The following is a 27,975-nucleotide window of genomic DNA, read 5'->3' on the forward strand; positions in this document are numbered from 1 at the left end:
GAAAATTGAGCGCCACAGTGGTTAATTCTCTTGGCATGGTTCGTCTCTTCGTTCTTAACCATGCAGAGCTGTTGTGACCTGGAAATCTGACTTAAAAAATAATCTGGCCATAGTGGAGGGATGGATGCTCATGCTTTAAAGAGCTGCTGTTGGATGATGCATGTCTGTGTTCTGTGGATTGGAATATGTAGTAAGCAGAATATAAAGATATGTGGTGAAGATTCGGACATTGAACTGGATTTGTGGCAAAATAATGGATGAAAAGGTTGGAGATGGAGAACTCAGTTGAAGCCTTGAAGTTGGATCATTCATGGATGAGTTTTCAGAGCTAGAAATTACTTTTAGAGCAGGCCTCTGTGAGGAGTGGGTGTAAGATTACTTGAATTGCTGTGGTTGAGAAGGATGGTGAATCCAAGATCTAATGTGCTCGGTTAACGCTGCATATGAAAAAGACCTCCAAAAGTATAGGTGTTGTGACAACTATTTCGACTTGATCATGTTTGCATGCGCCATATGCGACCTAGCTAACGTGTTCCTCCATGCAATCTTGCTAACTTACGTAGGGACAACACACAACTTGCACATGAACTGCCAAACTAGGATTTAGACAAACAAAACAAAAGGTAACTACAGCTGCAATCATCTGACTCTAATCTCGCTCGAGACCTAACATGTTCCTCCATCCAAGGGTCGATGGATGGCAATGGAGAGACATATATTACATAACTTAAGGTTCCTCATTTGAGGACAACAATGTGCTTCATCCCTGAAGACAAGGAATCCGAGTACAGGTTAGGATAGGAGGATGAGGACCACCACCTCCACCTCAACACGGATCAGTAACCAATGCCTAGTTGTTGAAGCACCGCATCCATCGTAGGCCTCTGGCTTGGTGCCTCACTTGTGCAGAGCAAGGCAATTCCTGCCAGCTTTGCTGCCTCTGGTTTGGAGAAGTTTCCATTGAGATTTTCATCGAGGAGGTTTTCAAGCTTGCCGGACTCCGGATTGAGTCGCAGGTGGGAGACACTGCTCTTCCCTGTAAGGATTTGGAATACAAGGACTCCAAACGCATAGACATCACTCTTTTCTGTGAACCGGCCGGTGGTGGTATATTCAGGGGCCAAGTAACCCATGGCAGCACTGGCTTTCAGGGTGGAGAAGACGACATCATCGGCCAAGAGTTTGTGCAGACCGGAGCCAGAGAGTCGAGGAAAGAAGTGATGATCGATGAGGACCTTTTCGGCTGATATGTTTTGGTGCACGAGAGCAGGCTTGTTTGCCCGATTGCTGTGTAAATACTCAATGCCTGGATCAGCAGCAAACAAAGCAACCAAATCCAGTTAGGTTTGCTGCAGAGAGAGATCCTACTGATTCAATCAAAGTCGAGAAGCTTAAGAAAAACAAAATTGAAGTGAAAAAAAAAAAAAATCATCATGGATGCTGGTAACTGCTTATGAAGAGTCAGCACCAACGTAATCTCCATACCACGTCAAGTTAATGCATTGAAACATGATAGCTAAGAATTAAGACAAAGAAGAGGTTCAAATATAATACCTTTGGCAATGCCTTTGATGATGGATACTCTCCTAGGCCAGTCTAGAACCCTACCATTGACATTATCCTTGACATCCAGATACTGTGATAGGCTCCCATTTGACACAAAATCATAGACAAGGAAGCACTCCCCTCTCCCTCTAGAGCAGCAAAAGCCCCTGAATCCAATAAGATTCTCATGCTGCAACAAAGTTAGCATCTTCAACCCCTTCAAGAATTCGGCCTCCTCCGATCTACAGCTTGTCTTGTTGATGCTCTTAATGGCGACCGCAGTCCCGTCTCGCAAGACGCCCTTATAAGTTGCAGCAAAGTTGCTCCTCTCAAGCAGGTTCACCTCTGAAAAGTACTGAGTTGCACACTCCACCTCCTCGAGATTGAATCGAAAGCTCTGCGAAACCTCCTGTGAGAACCCAGCACCACTTCTCCCATCAGCCAAAGGATCCCATCCATTGGAGTACTCCAGGCTGATAAGTGGGGAGCCACCCTTTCGACAGAATTCCTTGGGCTGGTCGGTGCTCAGCCGGCTCTCTGCAACCTCCAGCGCACTTCCGATCTTCTGCTTCCGGCGCCGATGGAGTGCGAAGGCTGATAAACCGATAACCATCCCTCCAACTGCAACGGCGACTACTCCGATAGCAACATTTACTGCTGAGGATTTTGAAGAGTTTGAGCAGTGGGAGTCATGGCAATGTGCACTTAAGTTAGCTGATCGAGGAATTTCCGGCTGCGGCCTCGGACCGGTGGAATCGGGTCCGAAGGGTTCAGGTTTGCTGGGCTTGAGGATATCATCCGAAGAGCAGACTTCCAGGGAGGCAAATCCAACTCCACAGAGACCTGTATTGTTCCTGTACTGGAATCCTTCCTTCAGTCTCTTTAAATCTTCATCCAGATGAAAAAGTATGGGTCTCAGTTTAGTAAGAACTCAACTTGGGCAAGCAGGGAAGAATCAAATGTGAACAGAAGGAAGGAAGTGAGAGTTACCAGAAGGGACGCTGCCGGAGAGGGAGTTATTCCGAAGATCGAATACGGCCAGCCGAGGAAGCTGAGCTACCTTCACAGGGATTGAACCAAAGAGATTATTGAAGCTCAAATCCAACCTCATCAACTGAGCTAAATCTCCCAGAGTGGCTGGAATAGCTCCAGTTAAGTGATTAGATTGCAAAGCGAGAACAGTGAGCTTCTTCAAGAGCCCCAGCTGGGGAGGTATACTCCCTGTCAACTGGTTATAGCACAGCTGCAGCACTACAAATAGAGAAGGAAAGATGGGAAGAAACGAGTATAAGAAAGGGCTGAAGGTTACGAGGAAAAAACAAAGCTTTATTAGTTTTAGCCGATCAACTACAGTGAAAGAGCAAAAAATCAAAACAAGAGTTTAAATGAAAAGATTGCAAGGAAAACCCAAATGCACCATCAAAATCTATTTTTTCTCTTACTTCAAATAAAAACTAGGCAGAGTTGCAAAGCTTTTTTAGTTTTAGCCGAACAACTACCTGCGAAGTGCTAAAATTAAAACAAGAAGGTAATCCCTGTCAGAAAAAGATGCAAGAAAACATAAATCCACCATCAAAATCTTTTTTTTTTTTCTCTACCTTTAACTAAGAGTTAAAGAAGAGTGGTGCAATCTCATTAAAAAATACAAAAATAAACAACAAATGAGAGACAAAGGAGGAGGAGAAGCCAAAGCTCAACAGTAAAGCTGAAGTCTTTCCGAGGAGAAACTACAGAGGAAGAGAGAAAGTCCAAAACCCAGCTCAGAATACGTTAAATGAACTGAAATCTTTGAAAAAAATCGAAACTTTTGTCCACGTTTTAAATCACTGATTCCCCACAGAAACCTCATAAGAACCAAAAACCCAGCAGCGGAAATGCGCCGAAACCCAAGATTTGACCTCACTTCTAGTACTCGCTAACTTCTCTCGGCTCCGAACTCACCTTGGAGGCTCGCCATTTTGCCGATCTCCACAGGAATACGCCCAGAGAGGTTGTTGACGTTGAGGTAGAGATCGAAGAGGTCGGTGAGGTTAGAGATTTCTCTGGGTATCTCCCCTCTGAGAGCATTGTAGTGGAGGTAGAGCCCCGAGAGGTACCGGAGCTCAGCCACCGCCGGCGAGATGAACCCGGAGAGGCCCTTCCCCTGGAGCGAGATGTTGGCCACTTTACCGTGCTCGTTGCACGCCACCCCCTCGAAGTCTCCCCGGCAAGGGTCCCCCTCGCTTGTCCACGAGGCTAGAATCCTCCCCTCCGGGTCCAGCACCGCCTTGACATGCATGAGAGCTCTCAGCTCTGCATTTTCCTGAACAGCCCTGGGGTGGTGAAGGAGAAGAGAGAGGAGAAGTAGAAGAGAGAAGCCACGGAGAAGAGGAACCGATTCCATTGGCCCAAACCAAGCAAAGGAGGTAAAAGAGGCACCTTTATCTCTATATGTCTCTCAACGGTGAGAGAGATGAAAGCTGGGAAGGTTGCATTAAAGAATAAGGCCAAAGGACTGAAGGAGAAGAGGTAGTGGACAACACTTTTCAGAAATAGAGAGAGAGAGAGAGAGAGAGAGAGAGAGAGAGAGTAGTTCAAAGAAATAAAAATAAATATATTTTTTTTTATAGAGATACCTCTAAATATCAAATTTTGTATAAGTATACTATCAAACTTAATATTTATATATATATATTTCCGTAAAACACTTATTCTGCCATTCTATCATTTTTTTATTTTTATTTTACATATGTACCTATACCATCTAATAGTAGATTAATAGTTTGAAAGTAAAATAACTAAAATAATTTTAATAAATAAATGTAAAAAAAAATATTTATAACATGATCGCGATGGAGAAAAAAAAGTAATTTTAAATTTTTATTTTATTTTTAATTAAAATAAATATGGTTTTATTAACGGTGTTAGAAGAATTGTTATATTAGAAGTATTTGTGCAAAAACAGTATCTCATAAAAGTATGAAAATAAATATAAATTTAAGAGAATCTTCATGCCAAAAAAATCTTAAAAATAATTAAGACTGCATTTAGATGGCAAATAGCTTATTGATATTAATCTAATCAATAGATAAAATTGTTGACTATTTGATTGCTATCCACCATGCACTGTTAATTACAATCTTACAAAAAATTTAAAAAAAAAAATAATACAGTATACTTTCCAGCTATAAAAGTGATAAAGTAAATAGAGACCCCTTCAAAATAATATTATTTTTTTGGTCCGCTGATTGTAACATTTTGTTAGCTATTAAAAAAAAACAGAGAAGATAATCAGTGAGTCTTTCAAAAAAATTAAAATAAAAAAAATAGATGGATAGATTACTACACAACGATCAGATGATGTCGACCGTCTGATTGGAAATTGGTCTCCGGAAGTCCCTTAAGAAAAATTGAGTATATGTTGTGCATAGGTAAAGTAGTAGTTATTTGGATCTCCTTGGCACTTTTTGGAATGGAATGCATTTATAAATATCTTTCGCATTAATATTTTATCTTTAAACATATTATATTATATTATATATTATTATTATTATTATTATAGGATTACAAATATTTTATGAATAAAAATATAAAAATTATTTTATCAGTTGATGAAAAATAATTTATCCATTTTTTAGGTGGATAAATTTTCCTATCTGTTCTATAAATAAACACTGCCCATCTAAAGATAATTTTTGGAAGAGTCATCTAAAACACTTCATGGTTGTTTTTTTTAGATATTTCCATACTAAAATGGTATGGATTATCTCTTTTAGCAAAAAATAATTTTAAAATATAAATTAATTAATTAATAAAAAAATAATTTTTTTAATTATCTTCCGCGATTTTTTTGGAAGAGTGCCAAGACTAGTTCTTGTGACTCAAAGAGAGAGGGACGGCAATTTTCCATTTTTGACCCACGTTTCGTACAAATTTACACGAATACCCTTTCCGAGGACCGTACTTTTTTTTTCCAGGTCTGGGCTGTCCCTCGAAGTAAAATCTTGGTTCTTTCAACAAATCTTGGTTCTTTCAACAAAATTTGAATCTAACGTTTCAAAGTAACGACTGTTAGAGAAGACTAAACTATTATTCTTGTTTTCTTTGATCATGATGACCAATAACACTAACCATGGCAACCATTATAATCTTCTTTCACAAAATTGCAATCGATCTCACAAACTATTGAAAATTTTTATCTTAGAGAGACTGCTTTACCCAATAAGAGATCTTCTAAATTATGTTCTTTATTCCATAAAACCTTTTATTTTTAAAATTAATTAAAAAATATTTTATACTAATTAAATATTACAATAGGAAACTAATAATATCATAATGACATTATTTGATTCTAGATATCCGAATTTTAAAGGTGATATTTAGCCAGATGACCAATAAAATTGTATCGACTAAAACACATCATTTTTGCTATAGCATCATTTCTACCATTTTACCACTAAATGGTGTCTATTTCGAACAATAGTTCTTGATGACTGCTACTTGGAACATTAAATAAAAACTAATCTTTCAAAGACTAATCAAGATAAAATAACTCTTTATCTATAGCAAACAGAGCATTTAAAAAAACTAATTTAAAAAAAATTAATCATTAATATAATTGTTATAATATTGAATGTTTATTTTGCTGGCTCTGGGTGCAGAGTTGTAATGGAAATCTCTGACGCTGTGTCCCCCAATCTGAAACGAAGGCCAGCCTCTCACATGAGTTTGGCATTCAAAATCACACTGGTTAGGATGTTGTCCATTTCTATACACTGTTCCCACTACCCAAAACAAGAGTAAAACAATCACCACCCTTGGAATTATGTGATGGATGAAAGGACTATCGTTTGATCCAAGTAATTGACAAGTGGGGCTTGGACAAGAAGTTGGATCTAGCCGGGGTCCCTGTGGAGGTCCGCTGATGGACCTAGTTGTGGAATTCATCATTTAGAGGAAGAAAGGTGAGGTCAGGAAAAGTCCATTGGGTATCAATAGTTTAATTATTTTTTGAACTAATGGAGTCATAAAGACATGATCTTGTCTTTATAATTGTTTAAGAGATGGTACTGTTTGTAATTATTCTCTAATCGTGGTTTAGCAATATTCTAGTCCTCCTTGGCCACTTTCAGAGGCTGGATGGTTTGGTGGCTGAGAAATGCAGCAGTGAATCAATAGTATACTGGTTGCCGAAACAAAAAATCAATCCATGACATCTGATTTTTATAGCACCTTTTAAAGTATCTTGGATCTTGTTTTAGAGAAAATGGTAAATTTATCCCTCATTCAACTTTTGATTTTAAAAGCCTTTTTAGAAGGGGGAAAAAAAAATAAGGCTCCATTTGGCAGGGCTGTTGGTGGACTATAAAGCACTTTCTGACCCTTCAAAAATATTTTTGGATGGAATAAAAGTATTTAGTAAAAAAATCGAAAAGCTATTTTAGTTTTGTCAAAAAGCTGAAAACATACTTAGGAAAAGCTTCAAAATGGAGTTTTTTCCGAAAAGTACTTTTAGCACGTACGAAAAACTGTTTTAGATTTATAATTTTTTTAGACCAAAATACTTATAATAAAATTATATAATAATAGCAAGTGTCCCTTTATATCATAATGCATGAAGAAAAAAAATATACAGAAGCCTCAACAAATAAGGAATCCTAATCAATCTTGGCTTTCTTTTTTGCCATGTGATAAATATATGACTTATTTTGAGCCCACAAATATTTGAGCCAAATTTTACCATCTCAAAATAAAGTACAAGTTCATCTCATCTCAATCCTAGAAATTTTGTACAAGCTTAAAAGTAGGTCCATATAGTTATCTTGAGCTGTAAAACTTACTTACATTGACTCAAAATAATCTTTTGTATACAATATTTGTAAAATTTAAATTAAGTATTTTTGACCCTATAAAATTTTCTTGGCTATTGTATAACTAAAAATGCTATTGGAGTCACCACTCCCTTATTGTCTACCTATTTGTTTAATTAATACAAAAATACTGTACAATAGATGAGGATTCATTGCATCCTAAAAGCTTAACATATATTTTTTTATATATCTCTTATTGATGAGATAAACAAAATTTTAAGTAAAATAATATTTTTTTTAATACAACAGCTACTCATATGGCTCTAATATGAGTACAACCAACAAAGTTAAAAAAAAAAGATTGCATGATAGGGGGATGGCTACGAAATAAGTTCAAAAAAAAAATTTGGAGTGCTGAATAACAACTTTTCATGAAAGCCATTCTGGTTCGAAGATTTTTAATTTTTAGTTGGATAAATCTTAAATATAATTTTTAAATTTTGAAAAACACTGTGAATGTGTGCTCGGCGTATGGGGAAACGGCCTGCTTTGGAATTTGGTGATTTATGGGAATTTGTGCGAGCCTCATCGGGAGGAAGGAAGGAAGCGAAAGAAACGATCCCGTAGGATGTCGTTACTTGGAGGACGGGGATTAAAATAGGAAATCATTGGGGGTTGGGACTGGAAATGGACACCAGGAAGTGGACGCTTTTTGAGGCTCTGATCGCCCATCTTTTTGGATTCCCGTGCGGTATCGGCTCGTGAGGAACTTTGGAATCCTATGGAGGGTTTGCATGTTGTGGAAAATATTGTAGAAAAGAGGACACAAGGAGCAAAGAAAAGACCAAAAATGACCGTCTCCTCCGGTTCTATAATTATTATAAATATCCCATTATCTCCATTGTATCGCATAATGAAGACAGATTTTCCTACCAACCAAGACAATATTATACTATTTAAAAAACACACCACCAGACGGAGATCAGAGGTTACGCGCATCATCTTAGAGAAAGATTCAGTCACAGTAATCGATTGGATACGGAAGGAGGGATGAGAGTCCTCTACTTTATGACATGCGGTTGATGCTGAGGAACTGTAGCGCCTTTCAGGCAATGCACGTTTGTCGAAAAACGAATAAGACCGCAGACTAGGTAGCCTCCTACGCTGCCACTCCAAAAGGATACTTTGGCCACACTAGGAGGTCCCTCTCGTACCTGAGCTAGGTTATAGTTCTTCATTCTGCCGGCTGCTCCTACACTAGAGTAGGATGAGCAGCTGTTGTACACAAAAAAAAAAAAAAAAAGAAAAAAAAGAAAAGAAGAAGAAGCAGCAGCAGCAGCATACACACACAAAATTCTCTCTCTATGTTATAAAAAAATAATTTTTTCCTAAGGGAACGATGGTTGTAAGAGAAAGTGGACCAATATAAAGTAGGACACACGGATGATGGGTACATTTCCATGGGCATATATGATCCGGACTCCCATTCTTGGCCTCAGCAGCATGACCACAGGAATGAAGTGGTAGGGCCTTGTCTGCGTCTCGGGCTCTTTCATCACTGCCTTTCACTGCTTCTGCCAAGAAAAGGGCCTCCCCCTCCCCTCAATAAGTCACTTGAGCACAAACCAACCTAACAAGGGGATTAAAGGACATGATCATTACTTGGGAGATTAGTCATCTTGAGTCCATGGGAAATCATAAACGAGCCATAGAATTTAATCAAAAAGGTAGTCCAGAGATGTGACTAATATCAGTTTGTGACCATCCATCCATGTCATGTTATTGTTCCAGAACTCTGATGTTTTTTATTTGGTGTGAAGATGAACCCTATGGACTTTTCAGGCATGTTGGATATTTGGATGTCAAACTTTTTTTATGTCTAATATGTTGTTGCCATTATTATTATTATTATTGGTAACAGAGAGTGAAAATTCACTATAATCACACTATCATGATGGAATTTCATTAATATATACAATACTTGTATTACTTTTCATTGCGTTATCTGCTTAGTCGTAGTCGCTATTCTTTTCAAATTTGATTCAAGAATTTCCCATATGAAATCCAAGAAAAATCAAGATATCTTAAGCTTCCTAAACTTTTCCTTAGCGAATTTTTTAGTGTGGTCAGCATAGCTTTCGGTTTATATAATCCTTAATGCATTACAAGTTGTGTGCAAAAAAAAAATTATTGAAGGGAACAGCTTGAAAAAAAGTTTTATATCATCAGGAGCATGCCCTCTGCATCAACGAGGGCTCACCTACAGTAATGTGATGTATGCATGGACCAAGGGTGCACCCAATAGAAAATCTGCATCTTCTTTGGAGCACAATGCAATCAAGCATGACAAGAATATATATCACTTGCAACTAGGAGTGGCAATTTGATCGGATTTGAGTTGGATTGAGATCATATATCAAAATCCATAGGATGTTCTTAACTCGATCGGCCTGCTAGAAGGTCAAGAATGCACTACTTGAGCCAGGCTTGCTAACTGTTTCTGTTTGGTCTAGGCCTATCAATTTTGGACTTCATATAAGTATACTAATTTCTCAGTAATTTTTGAACTAAATCAAATGATATAACAAAGAAAATAAAATAATAATACAAATCGTAAATCTCTAAATAAATATTACATACTAATTCAAGTTTGTAAACAGCTAACAAGTTTATTATTGATCTAATAGCTCATGTTTGCCCCACAAATCTAAATTAAAGATCCATCTGTTCGAATGATCTATATTGTAAAAAATAACAAGAAATTGAAATCTATATATTTTGATAAACTCTAATCTATAGTCAAGTTGGTACAAAAGTGAAAATGTATCAATTGTTCCTATGTAGTAAAATATATGATAGGATATATAAATTAAAAATTCACTTTATAAATTAGAATCGACATATCTTAAAATATATGTGGATTTAAATTCACTAGATTTTGATGAGTAAATCATAGTAAAGTATAGTATCATATTATTAAAGCTATCCATTATGATATTCCCATGATGATTAGTTTAAAGGGCATCAAATATAAGGATTTTGGTTTTTAAGTATTGTTTTAGTGTAGATCTTGTTTAATGGTTGGATCTTGAATTTAGATAGTTCATTAATGATTTTGAATTATTAACTCTTTTTTCAAGGAGTCGAAGAAAACAATATAATCTAAATCTATATGTGTGCACCGCACAATAACTCAAATAAGGTTGATTTTGACCATATGATTGGGACCGGGCACTGATGATCTGAGATGGTAGATGTGATCTACTATATATGGCTTGGTGCTTAGGCTCTTGCCATGTAGTATGGAGAGGGTCAGATATATATAGTATTTCCCCTATATGCAAATATTCTATTTTCATGCTTCAGACCTATGATATACATATGATAATGGAGCAATTCTACTTTTGCACCAAAACTCAGCCTCTTGTCTCTCTAAATTGTTTAATGTCAAAAAATCATGTAATTTAGGGATGCATTGTCCAAGCATCTAGTGGTAAAATATGGATAGTTTAAATAACACGAGCAACATATATTTTTGATTGTAAGATACATAGATCGAAGATTTTTAAATATTATGTGTGTACGCACGTATATGTGCATGCGCATGTGAGTATACATATGTGCATGTATGCATACGCGCGCGCGCGCGCACATATATATGTATGTATCTATGTATGCATATTATATGTATATGTCCATCCATGATCTATGGATGGTCCATATTGAATGGAATAAAGGACTAGGAATTACACCTAATATAAGGTATACTAAGAGGTGTCAGGTACGCTTGGCTTTGGGTTTGGTTTTGAGCCGGATTCGGATCAAAGAATTTACCAAAACCAAAATTGAAACCCAAATTGAACGATTTTTGATTTCTAAAACATTATCAAAACCATCTCTATTTAATTTTGGTTAAAATTGCATCTTTGGATTCGGAGATACATAAAATAGTCGGATATCCATATCTATGGATATTCATGCTCTTAGCGCGCGCTCTCTCTCTCTCCAACTATGAACCCAATCCGTCAGAATCAACTCGACCTAAATCAATTGATTGGCCTGACGTGGAACGACTTGGATGTACTTGAGTTATAGGACTGACTCGTTAACACTGATAACTTGTTGTCAAGTAACAAAACGATCGGATCCCATCTTCTTCTTGGTGCAAAAGTATTACCCAACCCGAAATCAAGCCAAGCACGAATTTCAAAGCTCACGTGTGTAAATGCCCCCGCCGAATGCCGATTAGCCTCCAATCGGAGAGAAAACAGGGGAAATAAGGGGGAAAAAGAAAAGAAGGAAAAAAGCGCCGGGGGGAGAGATCGACGGCAAACGGCAAAATGGGGAAGGAGCTGACGGAGGAGCAGGTGGCGTCGATGCGGGAGGCGTTCTCCCTCTTCGACACCGACGGCGACGGCCGGATCGCGCCGTCGGAGCTGGGGATCCTGATGCGTTCCCTCGGCGGTAACCCGACCCAGGCCCAGCTCAAGGAGATCGTGGCCACGGAGAACCTGACCGCCCCCTTCGACTTACCCCGCTTCCTCGACCTCATGCGCGCCCACCTCCGCCCCGAGCCCTTCGACGCCAAGCTCCGCGACGCCTTCCGCGTCCTCGACAAGAACGCCACCGGCGCCGTCGCCGTCGCCGACCTCCGCCACGTCCTCACCACCATCGGCGAGAAGCTCGACCCCGATGAGTTCGACGAATGGATCCGCGAGCTCGGCGTCCCCCCCGACGGTACCATCCGCTACGAGGAATTCATCCCCCGCATGGTTGCCAAATAGTGATGGTCGGTCTAACCTTAGGATCCGATCTGATCCATTCAGTGGGTACGATTCGTCTCTTTCTCCCATTTCTCGTTCAGATTTGGTCGATTAGGATTTATTAGGTTATTGGGATCTAATTGCTTCTTTGTGTGATCTCCGCGTTGCCTGGATCTTTGATTGCCATGATGAATGTTGGAACCATAAGTTCGAAGCTATTTTAGGTTTAGCTTATGGATTGCTAGAATGGAATTTGATTAAATTTTCTTTATCGAGTTCTTCGTTGAAGATGAGTATTTCTTATGAATTTACTTTGGTTAGATTTAACGATTTTTTTGCAAAATTTCAGAGTTTAGTTTCTTTTATTTCTGATTTATGGTTTACATGGTCGCAAAGGTTTTTTTTTGTTTTATCTCGTTGCAAAAATATTTTTTATAAAAATATAAGCAGTGGATGTTTAATAATCAATTATCCATGATTTAGATATCTGTAAGTGTTCCTATTGCCTTTACACATATTTTTGCATAATTGTTATAATGACCACTGATGTAAATCGGAAGAAAGAGATGCACTGGATTACTCAGGAATAAAATGAGAGAGAAGTATGAAGAAACAAGTCTGCACATCAAAAGCAATATATGATGAAACATGTGGGATGGGATTTGTGGAGTAAAGGGAAAATGGCATGAATGTGGAGGTTTGATATACCACGTCTGAAATAGGATTTGCTTGATTTCTAATGCTAAGCTAAAAAGAAGTGGCAGCAGACAGGGTTTAAAGTGGGGATCTTTCAAAAATAACTGGGTGAGCTTTCGGCTTTAAAGTCTTGAGGATAAATAGAAGCACCAGACTGCTTAGGTTCTTATATATGTCCTGTAGTAAGCTTAGAACTGGTGCATGTCCAAAATCTAGATAGGAAGGAAGATGGACTGCTTTTAGAAATCTTGGTGATCTCTGAAATTAATATTTGATAATGCAAGTAAATGCTGGATATAGAAGGATAATGTGCTTACCTTTGAGAAAACACAAACCAGTCCCAACATACCATGTGTCATGGGATGGGGTAGTTTTGGGCAATTTCGTTTGTCCATCCTTTGTGTGATGTATTGCATGAACTATGAGAGACCTGCAAGCAGCTCGATATAAAACAAGTTGGTGGAGGAGCAAGATAACACAACGAGAGAAAAATCAGGATAGGCTTCTTTGGAATTCATATGCAATAACATGCATAAACACTCCTTGTTTGCTAACACCATACATTCCCAACAAAGAGAAAGGAAAACATGTTCACTTGAAGGAGTTCTAGTTGCTAATTGGAAGTGTTGTTAAAAGTTGTGGCCATCATTCTGTACTTTCAATGTGTTTGGTCAACAACAAAGTGATGTAATGAAGCATTGTTTCACTTTGTGTTAATCTATTATATTGTCCTGACAGTGTTTCTCCTATTGTATTGCACAACAATGATGATAGAGCCCCATAAGTCACTTTCTTATAGTAAGTTTTTCCAAACAGTGATGGAGTCTTGCAGATTCAACTTTCATAGTTGGCTTAGTTTAAGTAGAAGAAAGGGCCTAAAGATGATCCTCTTAAATTCCATGGCATCCAACAGTCATGACTCGATTTAAGCAAGGTTAAGGATAGGAAAAAAAGGGCTAGCATTGGGGTTAGCATGAGGGTTGACGAGTGGAGTAAGCAAGTAGAAGATACCAAGAAAAGCCTCAAAGGGAATGGTTCGGTCTGATGGAAATCAGTATCGTTCATTGAAATGGTAGTGACTGGTGATGGGGGATTAGGCAGCTGGGGAAAGTTGGAGTTGGTTGAGGGTTTTAGGCAGTCATGTTGGCCAGTTACCTTGAGTCCATTGAGAAGAGGAGTAATGAAGAAAAAAATACAAGGTTGAGAGGTTTCAACATGTAAGGAGTTGGGGTTGTATCTCATGTTTTATTGTATGTGATCTAAGGCATTGATTATATCTATTTAAAAACAATGTAACCTGAATTGTTTATTCGTTCCAGCTTTGAGATTAAGATCTCATTGAGATATATTCCCTAATAATGTCCATTTGGCAACAATAAATAATATAAAAAATTTTTTGCTGATAAATACTACATGATTGTTGGTTACCGATGTCTATGATTTTTTTGTTTGTTATTGAGCTTAATCAAACTGAACATGAGCATGCTTGGTAATCTCAAGCTCAAGATTGTTGCTAACCTAGTGGGCTCATGTCAAGCCAAATTTCTTCTCGAAGCTATGTATGAATAACTTGCTCTTTTGACAATCCTAAGTAACTCGAGTTTGTTTGGAGGACCTAAATGTACTTCATTTGGATTCTTTGTCCCTTTCAAAATATTTTGCCAAGGCTTGTCTTCTTTTTCTTCTTCTTCTTCTATTGATGAGTGCTAAACGATTGGTGGTTATCTATGTCAATGATTTTTTTTGTTTCTTCTTCTTCTTTCCCCCCTCTTGTAGCTGGCCATCTTGCCAAGATAGAATTGAACCCCTGTGCCTCAAAAGTCGAAGCATACAAAAAAAAATCTAGATGTCCTCTAGTCAGTAAACAGAAACCAAATTTTGCCCCTTCACATAGCAGTCTAAACGGGAGAAGCCGAGATGTACCTAGACACTGTATATAGCTATATCTTCTCCACTTTCAATGCATTGATTTTCAGTTTGTAAATCAGAGTATCCCTCTATTGGGGTAATTAACAACCAGATTCGCTGTCTGAGGACCTATAGTACATTCTTCTCCAAGGGCAATTTCTTTCTTCTTTTTTTTTTGTGGTTCGGCTGGAGTTCAAATTCATTAGGAAGATGTTTTTTCACAAACAAAAATCAGATACTTCTACAATCACCTTAGGGCCTGTTTGGGAGAACCCGAACCCACTCCACCCCTTGTGAGCATGATGTGGAAGTGGTGTTCATCCAAAATGGACAACACAACCTCCACATGTTCCTTGTGTCGCTCAATGGGTTGAGAAGGAACCAAAATATTATCAAAGGAACTAAACGATTGGTGGTTATCTATGTCAATGATTTTTTTTGTTTCTTCTTCTTCTTTCCCCCCTCTTGTAGCTGGCCATCTTGCCAAGATAGAATTGAACCCCTGTGCCTCAAAAGTCGAAGCATACAAAAAAAAATCTAGATGTCCTCTAGTTAGTAAACAGAAACCAAATTTTGCCCCTTCACATAGCAGTCTAAACGGGAGAAGCCGAGATGTACCTAGACACTGTATATAGCTATATCTTCTCCACTTTCAATGCATTGATTTTCAGTTTGTAAATCAGAGTATCCCTCTATTGGGGTAATTAACAACCAGATTCGCTGTCTGAGGACCTATAGTACATTCTTCTCCAAGGGCAATTTCTTTCTTCTTTTTTTTTTGTGGTTCGGCTGGAGTTCAAATTCATTAGGAAGATGTTTTTTCACAAACAAAAATCAGATACTTCTACAATCACCTTAGGGCCTGTTTGGGAGAACCCGAACCCACTCCAACCCCCCCCCCCCCCCCCCCCCCCCCCCCCCGTGGTATCCAGCGGGGTTGAACATTTACAGTTGATTCAGCTTCTTCTTGGTAACATATCTGTTGCAAATTGTTATTATGTAATATTTTAGTTTCTAATTTCATGCATTTTTCTGATATCCAAAACTAACTTTAATTCATTGTCATAAATAGATCTATTGGGAGGCTCCTCAATTACACAATGGTATCATAGTATTTTCCTTCTCAAATCATAACCAATATGAAACTAAATTTCTTATAATGGTCAAATGTGGTGTCATAGCTCAGCAGAACCTTCAAAAATCTACTTTACAGTTGCTTTTTTCTTCATTTTTGGCTATCTCCTAGCTGTTTTGCTCAAAATGTTTGACATGGTAGGACTTTTCTTGGCTATTGAATGAGTAAGTATTGGCCAAATTGCAATAATTAATAAGATGTCATCTGCATAGATTACCATCTGCAAGCTAGAATTTTGACATATGCAGGGAATCTTGGCAAATTATCGTATTTTAGAATGAACCAAGTACGTTAGCAAGCATTGCTTTCCAGATGTAATCTGACTAATTTCATCTGAAACTACTTGTCTCAGCAAAACCAGACATGTTTCATCTGAAATAGGATCATTATACTCAAAGTGGTACTTACCCATCTTGAGTACTAATTTCATATTACCAGTTGAAGAAACCATGCTAATGTCCATATGGTCCTATTTCCATAAGGGAACAGTCTCAACTGCATACATGCCATCAGATCAGTTAAACTATTTGCCATATGGAGACATATCATGATAAGATGAATGGACTTGCATGAGTTTTAATGGAAATGGTTACATGGGAAAAAGTTTTGACACTTAAAACTTATTGTAAGGATATATGGAGGAACGAATAGGATATTCTTTTCATGGTAGTAAATGTGTGTTATTATACATGAACTTCCAGAATTCTTCATTCTTATGTTATTTTAACATAAGGGAACAGTCTCAACTGTATAAGAATGCGAAATATTGTTTGTCAGATCAAGCAAAAATGCATATAGATTTATCTCCCTACCTGTTAATTTTTCTTCTAGGTCTTAGGGGAGGTCCTTCTCTTTACCAAAGAGTAGCCTTGTTAGGAAATTGGCAGTTGGCATCTCAAGTTCACTAATTGATGGTTATACCTTGATCTATAAAGCTGAATTAGTATTAGGATGGGGCTTGCTTATTTAGTTTCATGATTTCGGAGATGTATCACTGTCACCTCTAATCTGATCTCTCAAAGAAAACCAATAGTGAATGAATACCTAACATGTCTTATATTCTGTTCACATGCTTATTGTCAATTACATGTCCAATGAAGCTTTCGTAATCTGGATAGGTATATTCTGCATGTCAGTGATTTTCGTCATAGTCTAGAGTTGCATCATTTTGATAACTATGTTTTTGTTCTTTAACCTGTTAATCATTCTGTAAATTCAACTAAATGGTCCCATTCCCTCCCATTATTTCCTAATTGTTGCAGTCCTGCTTCCTTCTTGTGTATATTGAATTTCTCTGAAATTTTATGTCCTTTTATTTCTTTATATATTCTCTTCTTGGGGGAAAATGATTTGCTTTTACTTTTCTTTTTAACTCATGCCTTGGTCCATTCTTACCAATTTATAATTGCTTTTGTCCCTTTTTAGAAAAGACTCCTTACATAACATCAAGCTCACCAATAACAGCATACTTCGATGCTTATAATGCTAGGTCATTGCAAGATATAGTTCTAATCAAGTGTATGTGTAACTTGTAAATGTTTGTTGGATCTGTTTTATGCCAAATGATAAAATAGAACTGTTATATAGGAAATATCTAAAAGAGACGTGAAGATTGTTCTGGTTTTAGAGGATTTGTCCTGGGTAAGGAAGCATTAGTAAGTTGGAATCAAGAAAGTCAATTCCAGCAAAGCTGTTTGGAACATCTTACCGGTCAGAGCAATCCTATGGTTCCCCTGGATAACTCATGGTAGCATGCAGTGCCTGACTAGTTACTGTTGAAGTGACTGCCAAATTCTAACATCAGATTTGGCTTCTGCAATAAACAAGAAAGGGGAACCTTTTTTTTTTTTGGTAATTTTTGCAATGATATATTGAAATTACGATGCAGGAGTTCTCTTTTATTTTGTAAGTTTGTTGAGTTAAGGGAAACATTGCAAGACTGCTGAAACCTGAAATAAGAAGGGGAATGTCTTGGCAGCAAAATCAAGTTCTGTTGCAAGATTAAGGAGGCAAATGATACAAATACATAATTATGATGGGACAATGACAATAACTTCAATTTTTTAGATCTGGAGAAACTGGGTGAGCAAAATGCACGGAGACCATATCAATTACAGGTCATAAACCAGCTAGGGATGGAGTTGATTGGGCTAGATGATGGTGGCAGAATTATTGCTATTTGCCATCAAATATACCGAAATAGGTATTCAGGTTGTTTATATTTTTGTATTCAGGAAGGCAACTTGGGGAGAGAAGGTTGTATTGACTGGCGCAGATGTGCTGCTGTTGTTTTCCAGTTCCTTGATGAAAAATCTTCTTTGCCAACTATTTTTGCCCTTTCGTCCAGACATTTACTGGTGGTCAAGTCATTCTGAATATGTGAAGATCAAACACATGCCGGCAGGAAACAAAAAAAGAATTCTTTGCATGCACGAAGCTGCAATAATTATTTGAGTACCTTCAATATGATGGTCCACAAATAATAAACATCCCAACAATCTATATCATTTTTCTCATGCTGAGTGTTATTTACAGGCCGCACCTACTTCCATGAGCATTTAGAATTTCAGATGAAGGTAATACACAGGCTCATTTATTGCATCAATATATGAACATTATTTTTGAATGCACGGCAAGATGATTGCTTCATGATTAGTTGCTTTGACCTTTAATTTATTGGTGTTGAGCTGGTTTGAAGCTTAAAGAGCCTTTTCGGAGCCCTGTAATCTGTGTCCTTAAATTTCCTTTCACCTTTGATATTTGTCTGTTCTGCTGTTGCTGTCCAAGACCAACTTACAATGTTTTTCATCTCTTTATTACCAGCGCAGAGTTCCTGTTTCATGTGGGGGAGTTCATAAAGAAAAGGGGAAAAGATGAAGTGCAGATAATCTGACCAGTGACTAGACATATTTTCTCAAGCAATAATCTACTTGGCTGTTAGTTATATTTTGATGAACTATTAGTATCTACCAATGCTTGAGCTTTGAAAACCGATTGAGTAGTTTTAGTTTTTTTGCCTTGTTCTCTTTATGGTTTTTAATTGTTTGGGGCATGCGACTAGTGACTCATGTATGAGTCCCAGGAACTTTTAGAAGTTAATATCCAAAGACTCGTTAAATACCTGTTGTTTGCATGCTCATTAAGCTTTTCTGAGACTACTATCGACACTTCCAGTTCTCCCAGTGCTCCAAACCCCTCCAGGCCGAGCAGGGGAACTAAATTCTGAAATGCCTCTACTCCCAGATGACTTATTGTCATCTACAACTGTTGCAGGCTGATAAGATCTATGCTGAAGGTCTCTGTGGTACTTAAAAGAAGTTCGCATTACATGAAACCAATGTATATCTGAGAAAACCGTGGCGGATGTTATGTAAATGTCCGACTGCTTTGCATCTCTTTAGATCTGAATTTGTGGCTAGCTTGAAAAGGAAAAAAGTTAGTAGCCAAGTTTGTATATCAAGAGTTGAGCGTGATTGTTGGAGGTGGTTGCCATCATCCAAGCTAGAAAGTGGTGAGTAGTCGAGCTTGCATAGATTGGTCACCTTTCTTGCAAATATGAGCTGTCTGAAGAAGCATGAAATCTCTGTAAGGTTTGAAAACTCATTTATGATATCAATTTGATAGGCCATGCCACATTATGGTTTTGGCCTTTGGTGATTCCAGAAATTTTATTTTATTTTTCCTTTCTTGATCGCAAAGTTTGGACCATCCACCCACTATATAGTTCGGCCTAAACAAATTAAAATACAAGAGTTGATTTACATCCTGAAACTTAAGCTTGAGTTTAGGATACTTGCAATAAGGGCAGCATTGTGCTGCTGCCTCCTGTTGAATCGCAGCTGGTATTCCTACGCATAGGCCCCGATGATTGAGATATGCATCTACAGTTTCAGAGACGTGGTCTATACTTTAAGAGAGTTTGCATGCAAAAAAAAAATGATTTTATTTTTTTTGTCTATCTTGGCTTGTTTTAACATTCAGATTAGTACTTAATATTTTCTATAAAAATATTGTTTTTAAAAAAATAAATTCGACAATTATATAAGAAAAAGAATTTTGAAAGTTTTTCACTAATCATAAAATTATTTTACTTCATTCTTCTCTTTTTATAACAACCACTATATCTTATTTCATTAAAAATTAGTTTGTAATATTTATTATTATATATGCATATATGAGGGCATATATCAGAATATAGAAGATTAAAATTTTTTAAAGGTACACAATAGATTGTAATGGTCAAGCTTTTTTATTATTGCTGTACTGATTGGTGGAAGAACAGCATCAATCATCCCCAAGCATCAATCATTGTATGACTTCAAAATTCTTTAGACTTATTAACAATCACTGCAATCACTGCAGCCATATGGTAAAAGGCTATCACTTATGTCGTGTATTTTAAACCACTATTTTTGGAGCTTCAATTTTTTGAAAAAAGAAAAGATTTAGTATATCGAGCCCATTTTATCCCGGCAATTTTAAATCAGCCACCTGCTTGCCCATGAGAAATATTCCAACTCTAAAAGATAAACATTGCAAATCTTATGCACTAAAAGATAAAGGTTACAAATATCTTACAACACTTTTCTTTAAATAATCTATAAAGCTAAAGGTAGAATCTGACCATTTTTATGTAAAAAAGATACAATAAAGAAAGAACTTCGATGGCAATGAGAGAAACTCAAATTTTGATGGCAAGAACTCCGATGAACGTGAGAGAGAAAGAAGGGCAGCCTATGGTGGAGAAGGAAGTTGAGTGAATGGTTTTGATTCTGAATAGAGGAGTGAAAGAGAGGGATTGAGAGAGATCGGAAAATTTTTCAGAGAAGGTAGAGATATTAGTTTCCAACAAGATCTATTAATCTATTATCCACTTTATGGGCAAAAAGATAATTTCATAATTTTAATTATTTTTATTTAAAAAAATGATTTTGGCTAATCATGTCAGCTGAATCGCTATGTTAAAGATATGTATATATATATATATATATAGTGTTTTGTGAGGGCATGCACTCAAATATCAATTTGAGAGGGCATTCGCGCAAATTTTAATATTTAGAAAAGTATTTATATAAAAATTCAAGGATTTCTTTTTAACGTGTATACCTTCTTAAATTTATGAAATAGCATGAATGCCCTTGCAAATTTGTTATCTGCATGTATATCCCTATAAATATTTCTTTTTGCGGGTTTACCAGTTAAGGTGATTTCGGTTATTTCAATTTTAAATCACTATCTTCTTAACAACTTTAGATGGCATGGGTACATATATAAAAGAAGTTTTTAAAAAAAAGGCAGGGTGCACAAACAAAGCAAGTTCTTTGTAAGGATATATATAAAAATATCAATTTTAGAATGGTATTTGCATAAATTCTAATATTTAGGAGGGTATGTATGTAAAAAATTCTTATTTTTGTATATAAATTATTTTTTTCCTAAACCACCTCTGTTCATCTTTATCTAATTCATTGTTTTTCAAGAAAATATGTTTTTATAGTGTCAGATGAAAGTTGTCGAACCTTATCGAGCATCTATAATTTTACTTGATGGTTTGTGCAGTAGAAAAGTGAATAAGAAAATCCATATTTTGAAATGTAAACAATACGATGAAGATTCTTAACAACAAATATAAATAACAGAACGAAAAAACAATAGAAATAATATAAGCTGACCAAAGATTGATCAAATAACAACCTATGCCTCAATAAGATCTATGCCTATATATCAAAGATTCAAGAAAAATAAAAACATATGAGAAAAAACTTATGAGAAGTAAGGGAGCATTTGATCTTTGATATGCATACTTAGATTGCGTTCTTGCCATGTGCGCAACAGGGATACGACCTCTCTAGAGATCCATCCAGACACGGAAGACTTCTTAAGAGTGATGGCTAAATGAAAAGAAATGATAGATATACATCTTTGAGATACATCTTTGAGAACTTCTGAGAGAGTCAAGAAGACTGAGAAGGAATAGGCATAAATTAAATGCAATAGGGCCTACGGAATAACATATTGAAGCCTATCTGCAAGCCTTCCAATTAATTCTTTTACTTGATTTTCTACTTTTGTTACTTTAAACATATATTTAGAATCCGTGGTTTTTTTTTAACATAATTTGTTAGTGGATCCACCCCCCTTTCTTATCTTAATCATTGCCCTTAATACCCACATGTATGTCATGCATGCTAAATACTAGGGCATGACACAATCTAAGTAGGAAATCCTTATTTAGGTTTTGAGTCTTACAAAATAATATAATACATCACCCCTCATAGGGTAAAATTATGGAAAGCTCTTTTTATTAGTGGTGAAACTAGTTGGGTCAGATCAAGTTAGACAAATAAATAAAAGATCTTGATCTATACCTGACCCAACCCGATATTAGGTTGAGATCCACCTACCGATATCCGCCCATAGGTCAGCCCTTGACTTAACTTGTTTGGCTTATAACATGGTCTATTTTGTAAGGCTCATTCCTTGGGAGATCCCACTTAACATGTTCAATCCAATACTTCAATTTTTTAATGATATTTTCAATATTAATTAAATAATTAATATCCCTATCCAAATTCATGACTCAAACGTGGTCTGAAATATCTCAACCCCTATGGAACTCTACCATCATGATCGTGTTGGATCAAAGCTTTGATCCATATCAGATCTATTCGAAATTTGAGTCAAGATATTTGACCTATACCAACCTAAATTGAAAAATCAGCGACCAAACCTCTCCCAAATAGGTTCTGGTTAGGTTTTTAGGCTGGATCATTTTTGCCACCCCTACTTTGGACCATCTGATATGAGATTGCACAAATATCAAAGTTAATTGTATTTTTAAAGAAGCCTAGTGCTATGTTGTATTAGATTTGTGAAATGACTATTAAATTTGACAATATTGTTTCTTTATAAGGTGAAGCTCACATAATTATTTCTCTTTTACTATTAGTATTAATATAATTAATCAAAAGTCTGGATAGGGAAATAATTTAGCATTAGCTCATCTATACAACTGATAAGAGGATTAGCAACCCATGAACCGTCCATTTGGCTGATCAGATCATGACCGTCTGATTATGTTATCCGACCCACGAAGCGGAGCCCGTTAATCGGACGGTGTTCACTTCTCCTATATACGCTATCGAGCGGTCGCAAGGGAATATCCGGTAGCCTGAGCCCTAAGGCCTCCGCTATATATCCAGAAAACCCTAATCCCCAGGCTTCCCTCCGCCTGTTAGGGTTTGCTCTTCGCTCCAGACCTCCCTCGAGAGCCCTCCGCCGCACCCGCTGCCACCGCAACCACCGCCGCCATGGGTCGTATGCACAGTCACGGGTAACCTTCCGTCTTCTCCCCAATTCCTCCTTGTCTCTCCCCCTTCTTCTTCGTTTATACCATTTCTCTCATCTCTTTGTTCTTTGGTCGCAGGAAGGGTATCTCATCGTCGGCGTTGCCGTACAAGAGGACTCCTCCGAGCTGGCTCAAGATCTCCGCGCAGGACGTGAGCCATCTCTCTCTCTCTCTCTCTCTCTCTCTCTCTCTCTCTCTCTCTTTTTCCTCTCTCGATTTGTTCTTTTTTGATGTTCTAATCGGTTTTGGATGCGTTCGATATCCCAGGTGGAGGAGAACATCTGCAAGTTTGCAAAGAAGGGACTGACGCCGTCGCAGATTGGTGTTATTCTCCGTGATTCTCACGGTATTGCCCAGGTGAAAAGTGTCACCGGGAGCAAGATTCTCAGGATTCTTAAGGCTCATGGTATCATCTTTTTGTGTTGTTTGGTTTTTGGTTGGGTTTCTATGGTGTTGTTTTGTTTAAAGTTCTGATTTTTATTTGAATGTGGTTGGCAGCGCTTGCACCAGAGATTCCGGAGGATTTGTACCATTTGATTAAGAAGGCGGTGGCGATCAGGAAGCACTTGGAGAGGAACAGGAAGGACAAGGACTCCAAGTTCAGGTTGATTCTTGTGGAGAGCAGGATCCACCGCCTGGCTCGTTACTACAAGAGGACCAAGAAGCTCCCTCCTGTATGGAAATAGTGAGTTCTTGCTCTGCTCTTTATTTTTGTTATTCCTTAAAGTGGTATTCCATGTAGGGTGTATTGGTCTATGTGTGATCACAATTGGTGATACATTAGAATATATTATGTTTGGCTAATTGATGTGAAAAAGGTAGTGATTTTTGGCTGTAGAAACTTCATAAAATGTTTTAGTTTCTTTTGATTGGCAGATTGGACTTTATAGAGTTAATCGTGGTATTTCTTTATGTATGTATTATAAGGGAGCGATTGATCTGTATTATTTGGCAGTCTGTATGGTAATTGGTTTATGAAAATGCATCTACATTAGGATTTCTCAGAAAGCATAAGCAGTAAGATTTGCAGTCAAGACAATGTGTTATTAACTCTTAATGAAGAGACATATGAAATCTTTGTCGTATGTTAAGGTGTGAATGCCCTCTTCTCTATAGGCTTCTATGTATTCTAAAAATTTATCAGTCTGTGTGTGCATAATTTGCTTAAGAAGGTACCTGTTTTGAATTTATGTGGTCATAACAACACATTGTTGCTTTTGTATTTCAAGGTTCATGGACGTTAGGAGTTGAGTATTGCTAATATGAGAATGTAATTTTGTAAGTTCTTTACTAGTAAACCTCTTGTAGGGTGCATTCTTATGCATCATATTGTGATGAAATTTCATGGTTTTACACATTTCAAGAATTTAAGGTTCTGATTCTATTTTACTAGGCATTTGGTTGTCTTGTAGAATTTTGCAAAAGCCCTTTGAGTCATTGAATTCATCATCTTTTATTATTTTTTCCCTATTTTCTGGCATTCTGTTTTCACAGCCAAAGGTCTCTTGGAAGATTCCAATTTTGAAAATTCAAAAATTTTTAAGTTCAGACAAATGATAAAATCATGAGTTTTGAACTTAAAAAGTTAACATGGCCTTAATGATAGAATGTATTTTTAGTAAAATGTTATTTATTTATGTCAAATTTTGGTTTGGTCCAATGCTTGACAGCATGACATTTGAACTGTCATTCTAACTTTATCAACAAATTTTTGTTTTATAAATAGTGAAGGATAAAGATTGTTGAATTGCTCAAGTATGGAGATAGTTAAAAGAAAAATAACAGAGAAAGTGAGGCAATGATTAGTTTGCAAATGCAAAAGGTAAACGTTTTAAGTGTCGATAATTCTACTTATGCGTGTCAAGAGGACTAGGATTGATAACTTATTTTTGTCCAGACACTAGTGGTTGCTGTAAATAAGTTTTCTTGCATCCATTTTTTTTTCTTTTGAGAAAAGGTAGGTGGTTACCCCCCACTCAGCCATCAGGGTGTAGGCAGGATTTGAACCTTGGTCATTGAGTACCATCCACAATGATTTTACCAACTTGACAATTGGATTTTCTTGTTATTTCTGTCATCCTTGCCAGATTTGTCTTCCTACTTTTCATTTTTCTACTTTATTAAGATTAATGGTTTTTATTTTAATCTGCTTAAAATGTAGGATGAATGTTCTCTCTCTCTCTCTCTCTAAAATTCTTATTTTGCTTAAATAACAGTAAGGCTGTCCCACCTCTAGTCAATAGAAAGATTTTATTGTTTCTTTGTTTCAATTTGGGGCTTGAAAGAAACACTGCTTGCTTTTTGAAGAAAAAGCTGGACTGGTGGCTGACTTTATTGTTTAATCAGCAAATATTATGAGAATTTGGATTCAAAATCCAACTGACCCACTGTACTTTCTGGTTGGTTTCTTGTGGACCTATATTTAATGACTCCTGCTAACCTAATTTTACATAAGCCTCTTGAACCCAACATAACCCTTCTATTCTTTTGTCTGAGAAGAGCCACCCTGTTAAGTTATGAGTCAGTTAATATCCATTGGATGAAACTGCGGGCCTATATATAATGACTCAACCTAACCTAATTTTACATAAGCCTCTTGAACCCAACATAAATTATCTTGACCCCTCTATTCTTTTATCTGAGAAGAGCCGCCCTGTTAAGTTATGAGTCAGTTAATATCGATTGGATGAAATTGTGGGGATAAGAGGCTGCTTGCTGGGTTGACATGATGCTTTGCCGCAGATCTAGCTAGTAGTAGTGTAAATGAAGTGGGGAAGTTTATTATTTTCTTGAGTGAAGTTTTTCCTTTTTTTGGTTGAAGATTTTGTTCTTTATTTCCTTTCCTGGTTGTTTTTGGGAAATATGTTGTACACCAGTTATTTGTATGGTTTTAGCCTAAGATAAGAGCAGAAGACATGTTTAGGAAGAGGTTAGCGTGTGATTAGATCTTTTAAATATCTGCTGCATGGTTGAGGCAAGTGATTTATGGATTTTGCAGGTTTCCATCAAGGAACTCCTGATCTCAAATTTACTGCAGTGTTTGTCATGCTTGCTAGCTTAATTTACTGGTGTATTGACAAATTGTAGAAACTCCGATAGATGGTGTAGTTTCAGGAAGGTGTTGCTAAAATGTGCCTAAAATATTTATTTAAGTAGCCTTTTATCTATTTGCAAAAAATTGTTGCAAGCAGCTTCTGTTCAATAAATCATAACCTGCTATCTTGTTTTCTGTTTTTGATTTCATGTTACCATTTGCACTGGCTTTGTATATGTCTAACATTCATAAAAGGTTTATATAGTTGTTTTGTTCCAGAAGATTTAGAACTTAAGACCTTTTCTAGAATCCAATTATCCTTGTAGACTTGTAGTCTTGTCTAAAACCAATGTTTTGAATACCGAGATGGGATGGAACATCCAGTGTCTCAAGTGTTGGGACACGGGCATCCCATTCCATAGAAAAACCAGGATGGCTGATCCCACTGTATTTAAGACATTGCTGAAATCCATATCCAGAGACTTTTTTCGCACAATATTTAAGTTGATTGTTGCTTTCATTCTCTTTCATTGTTTTCCTAATCACTGTCAATTGATTTTTATTGTTTAAACAGCTGTTTATGTCTGCAGAATAATAATCTCTCTCCTTTTGGTGCACACGTGCTCTTATTGCTTTTTTGAAGTGTATTTATGTCCCTGCCAACATTTATGTCCAAATGTGTTCATAAGTATCTGTACTAATGAATAATTGGTCTGTTTGTCGTAAGATGATTCTCGAGGAGTTTATTTTCCCCTTCAATAGATCTGTTAGCTCCACTGGTTGTCACCCAACTCTCCGTAGGAGATGTCCTTCATTCAATCCTAGATGATGGCAAATGGCCACCATATTGCTCAAAAATATTAAAACAAATTCCTTGAATGCAACAGGAAATTTTGTTGGACCTTGAGGACATCTACTCTGTCATAAATTACATGCTTGCATGTCTCCATTTATATTGATTCATGTGCCCCACATTGTGTATGCATGCATGCTTTTGCATTTTATATATCACTGTGTGTGTATAGATGCTTTTGCATCATATAGATATATATTTCCATTGATATTTGAAATTTGCATTGTCAGATTGGTGTGTGATAACTTTCTATCATTTGACTACATACGGTTCAAAGCAAGTTCTCTCTCTTTACCGAAGAGAGAGAGAGAGAGAGAGAGAGAGAGAGAGAGAGAGAGAGCAAGTTTTCTCTATTTGTTGCACACTGTTCAGTTAATGGTGCTGGGAAGATGGTTCTTGAATTACAAAACTTTACCAGGGAACAAACACTGTTCTCATCTTTTTGGCATTCTGGCATTGAGCTGTTTCTTTATGTTCTTGTCATGAACTTGATTGATAATAATTATGTGTTAATTTGCAGTTAACGCCTTAATGTCAACCCTCATCCTCTCGTGTTTATCATCACTTAATGGTTTCTATATTCTTTTAACACCTGCTTTGCTCTTGTGCAGTGAATCCACCACCGCCAGCACTCTTGTGGCGTAGGCTTTAATCTCTGCAGCCTCATGGATGCTTATGCTTTGCTAGAGGGAGAAAAATTTGTCTTTGTTTTTGCCAAAATATGACAACCTTATCTATGCTCTAAATTAGTGGACATTATTTTTGTTTTTAATCTGTTTGTTCTTGGATAAGTAATGGTTGGATATTTAATTATTTTGGAACACGTCGTATGCTTGCTATTGGATGAGTACCTGAACCAAGATTTTGCAGAATTCAGATCCAAGCCCAATATATACCAGTACTC

The 27,975-nt window shown here is 37.0% G+C and overlaps 3 protein-coding genes across 5 annotated transcripts; 2 read left to right on the plus strand and 1 right to left on the minus strand.

The window, feature by feature from the left end:
• Positions 1-577: 577 nt before the first annotated feature.
• LOC103717399 (uncharacterized) lies at positions 578-4,061 on the minus strand. Its single transcript, XM_008805768.6, has 4 exons — positions 3,487-4,061; positions 2,536-2,796; positions 1,555-2,433; positions 578-1,306 (listed from the first exon to the last, which is right to left on the minus strand). The coding sequence occupies exons 1-4, from the start codon at positions 3,926-3,928 to the stop codon at positions 837-839; spliced, it is 2,052 nt and encodes a 683-aa protein (XP_008803990.4). The 5' UTR covers positions 3,929-4,061; the 3' UTR covers positions 578-836.
• Positions 4,062-11,580: 7,519 nt separating this feature from the next.
• On the plus strand, positions 11,581-19,250 carry LOC103717398 (putative calcium-binding protein CML7). 3 transcript variants are annotated; one of them, XM_088705644.2, is made up of 2 exons: positions 11,581-12,163; positions 19,110-19,250. In XM_088705644.2, exon 1 carries the CDS (start codon positions 11,675-11,677, stop codon positions 12,116-12,118), a length of 444 nt encoding a protein of 147 aa, XP_088561770.1. In that variant the 5' UTR covers positions 11,581-11,674; the 3' UTR covers positions 12,119-12,163; positions 19,110-19,250. The 3 variants fall into 3 exon arrangements, with proteins under 3 accessions (XP_088561770.1, XP_008803989.1, XP_089781961.1); XM_008805767.6 differs by lacking the exon at positions 19,110-19,250 and adding an exon at positions 18,665-18,956 and having other exon boundaries at positions 11,582-12,163; XM_089925835.1 differs by lacking the exon at positions 19,110-19,250 and adding an exon at positions 18,660-18,956 and having other exon boundaries at positions 11,585-12,163.
• Positions 19,251-23,009: 3,759 nt separating this feature from the next.
• On the plus strand, positions 23,010-27,894 carry LOC103717397 (small ribosomal subunit protein uS15). The gene is made up of 5 exons (XM_008805765.6): positions 23,010-23,169; positions 23,263-23,335; positions 23,452-23,590; positions 23,683-23,869; positions 27,683-27,894. Exons 1-5 carry the CDS (start codon positions 23,147-23,149, stop codon positions 27,714-27,716), a joined length of 456 nt encoding a protein of 151 aa, XP_008803987.1. The 5' UTR covers positions 23,010-23,146; the 3' UTR covers positions 27,717-27,894.
• The last annotated feature ends 81 nt before the right edge of the window (positions 27,895-27,975 follow it).

Source organism: Phoenix dactylifera, chromosome 10 (genome assembly GCF_051530095.1).
Source record: "Phoenix dactylifera cultivar Ajwa chromosome 10, Ajwa_hap1_PhDact_Kaust_v1.1, whole genome shotgun sequence".
Lineage (NCBI taxonomy): Eukaryota > Viridiplantae > Streptophyta > Magnoliopsida > Arecales > Arecaceae > Phoenix > Phoenix dactylifera.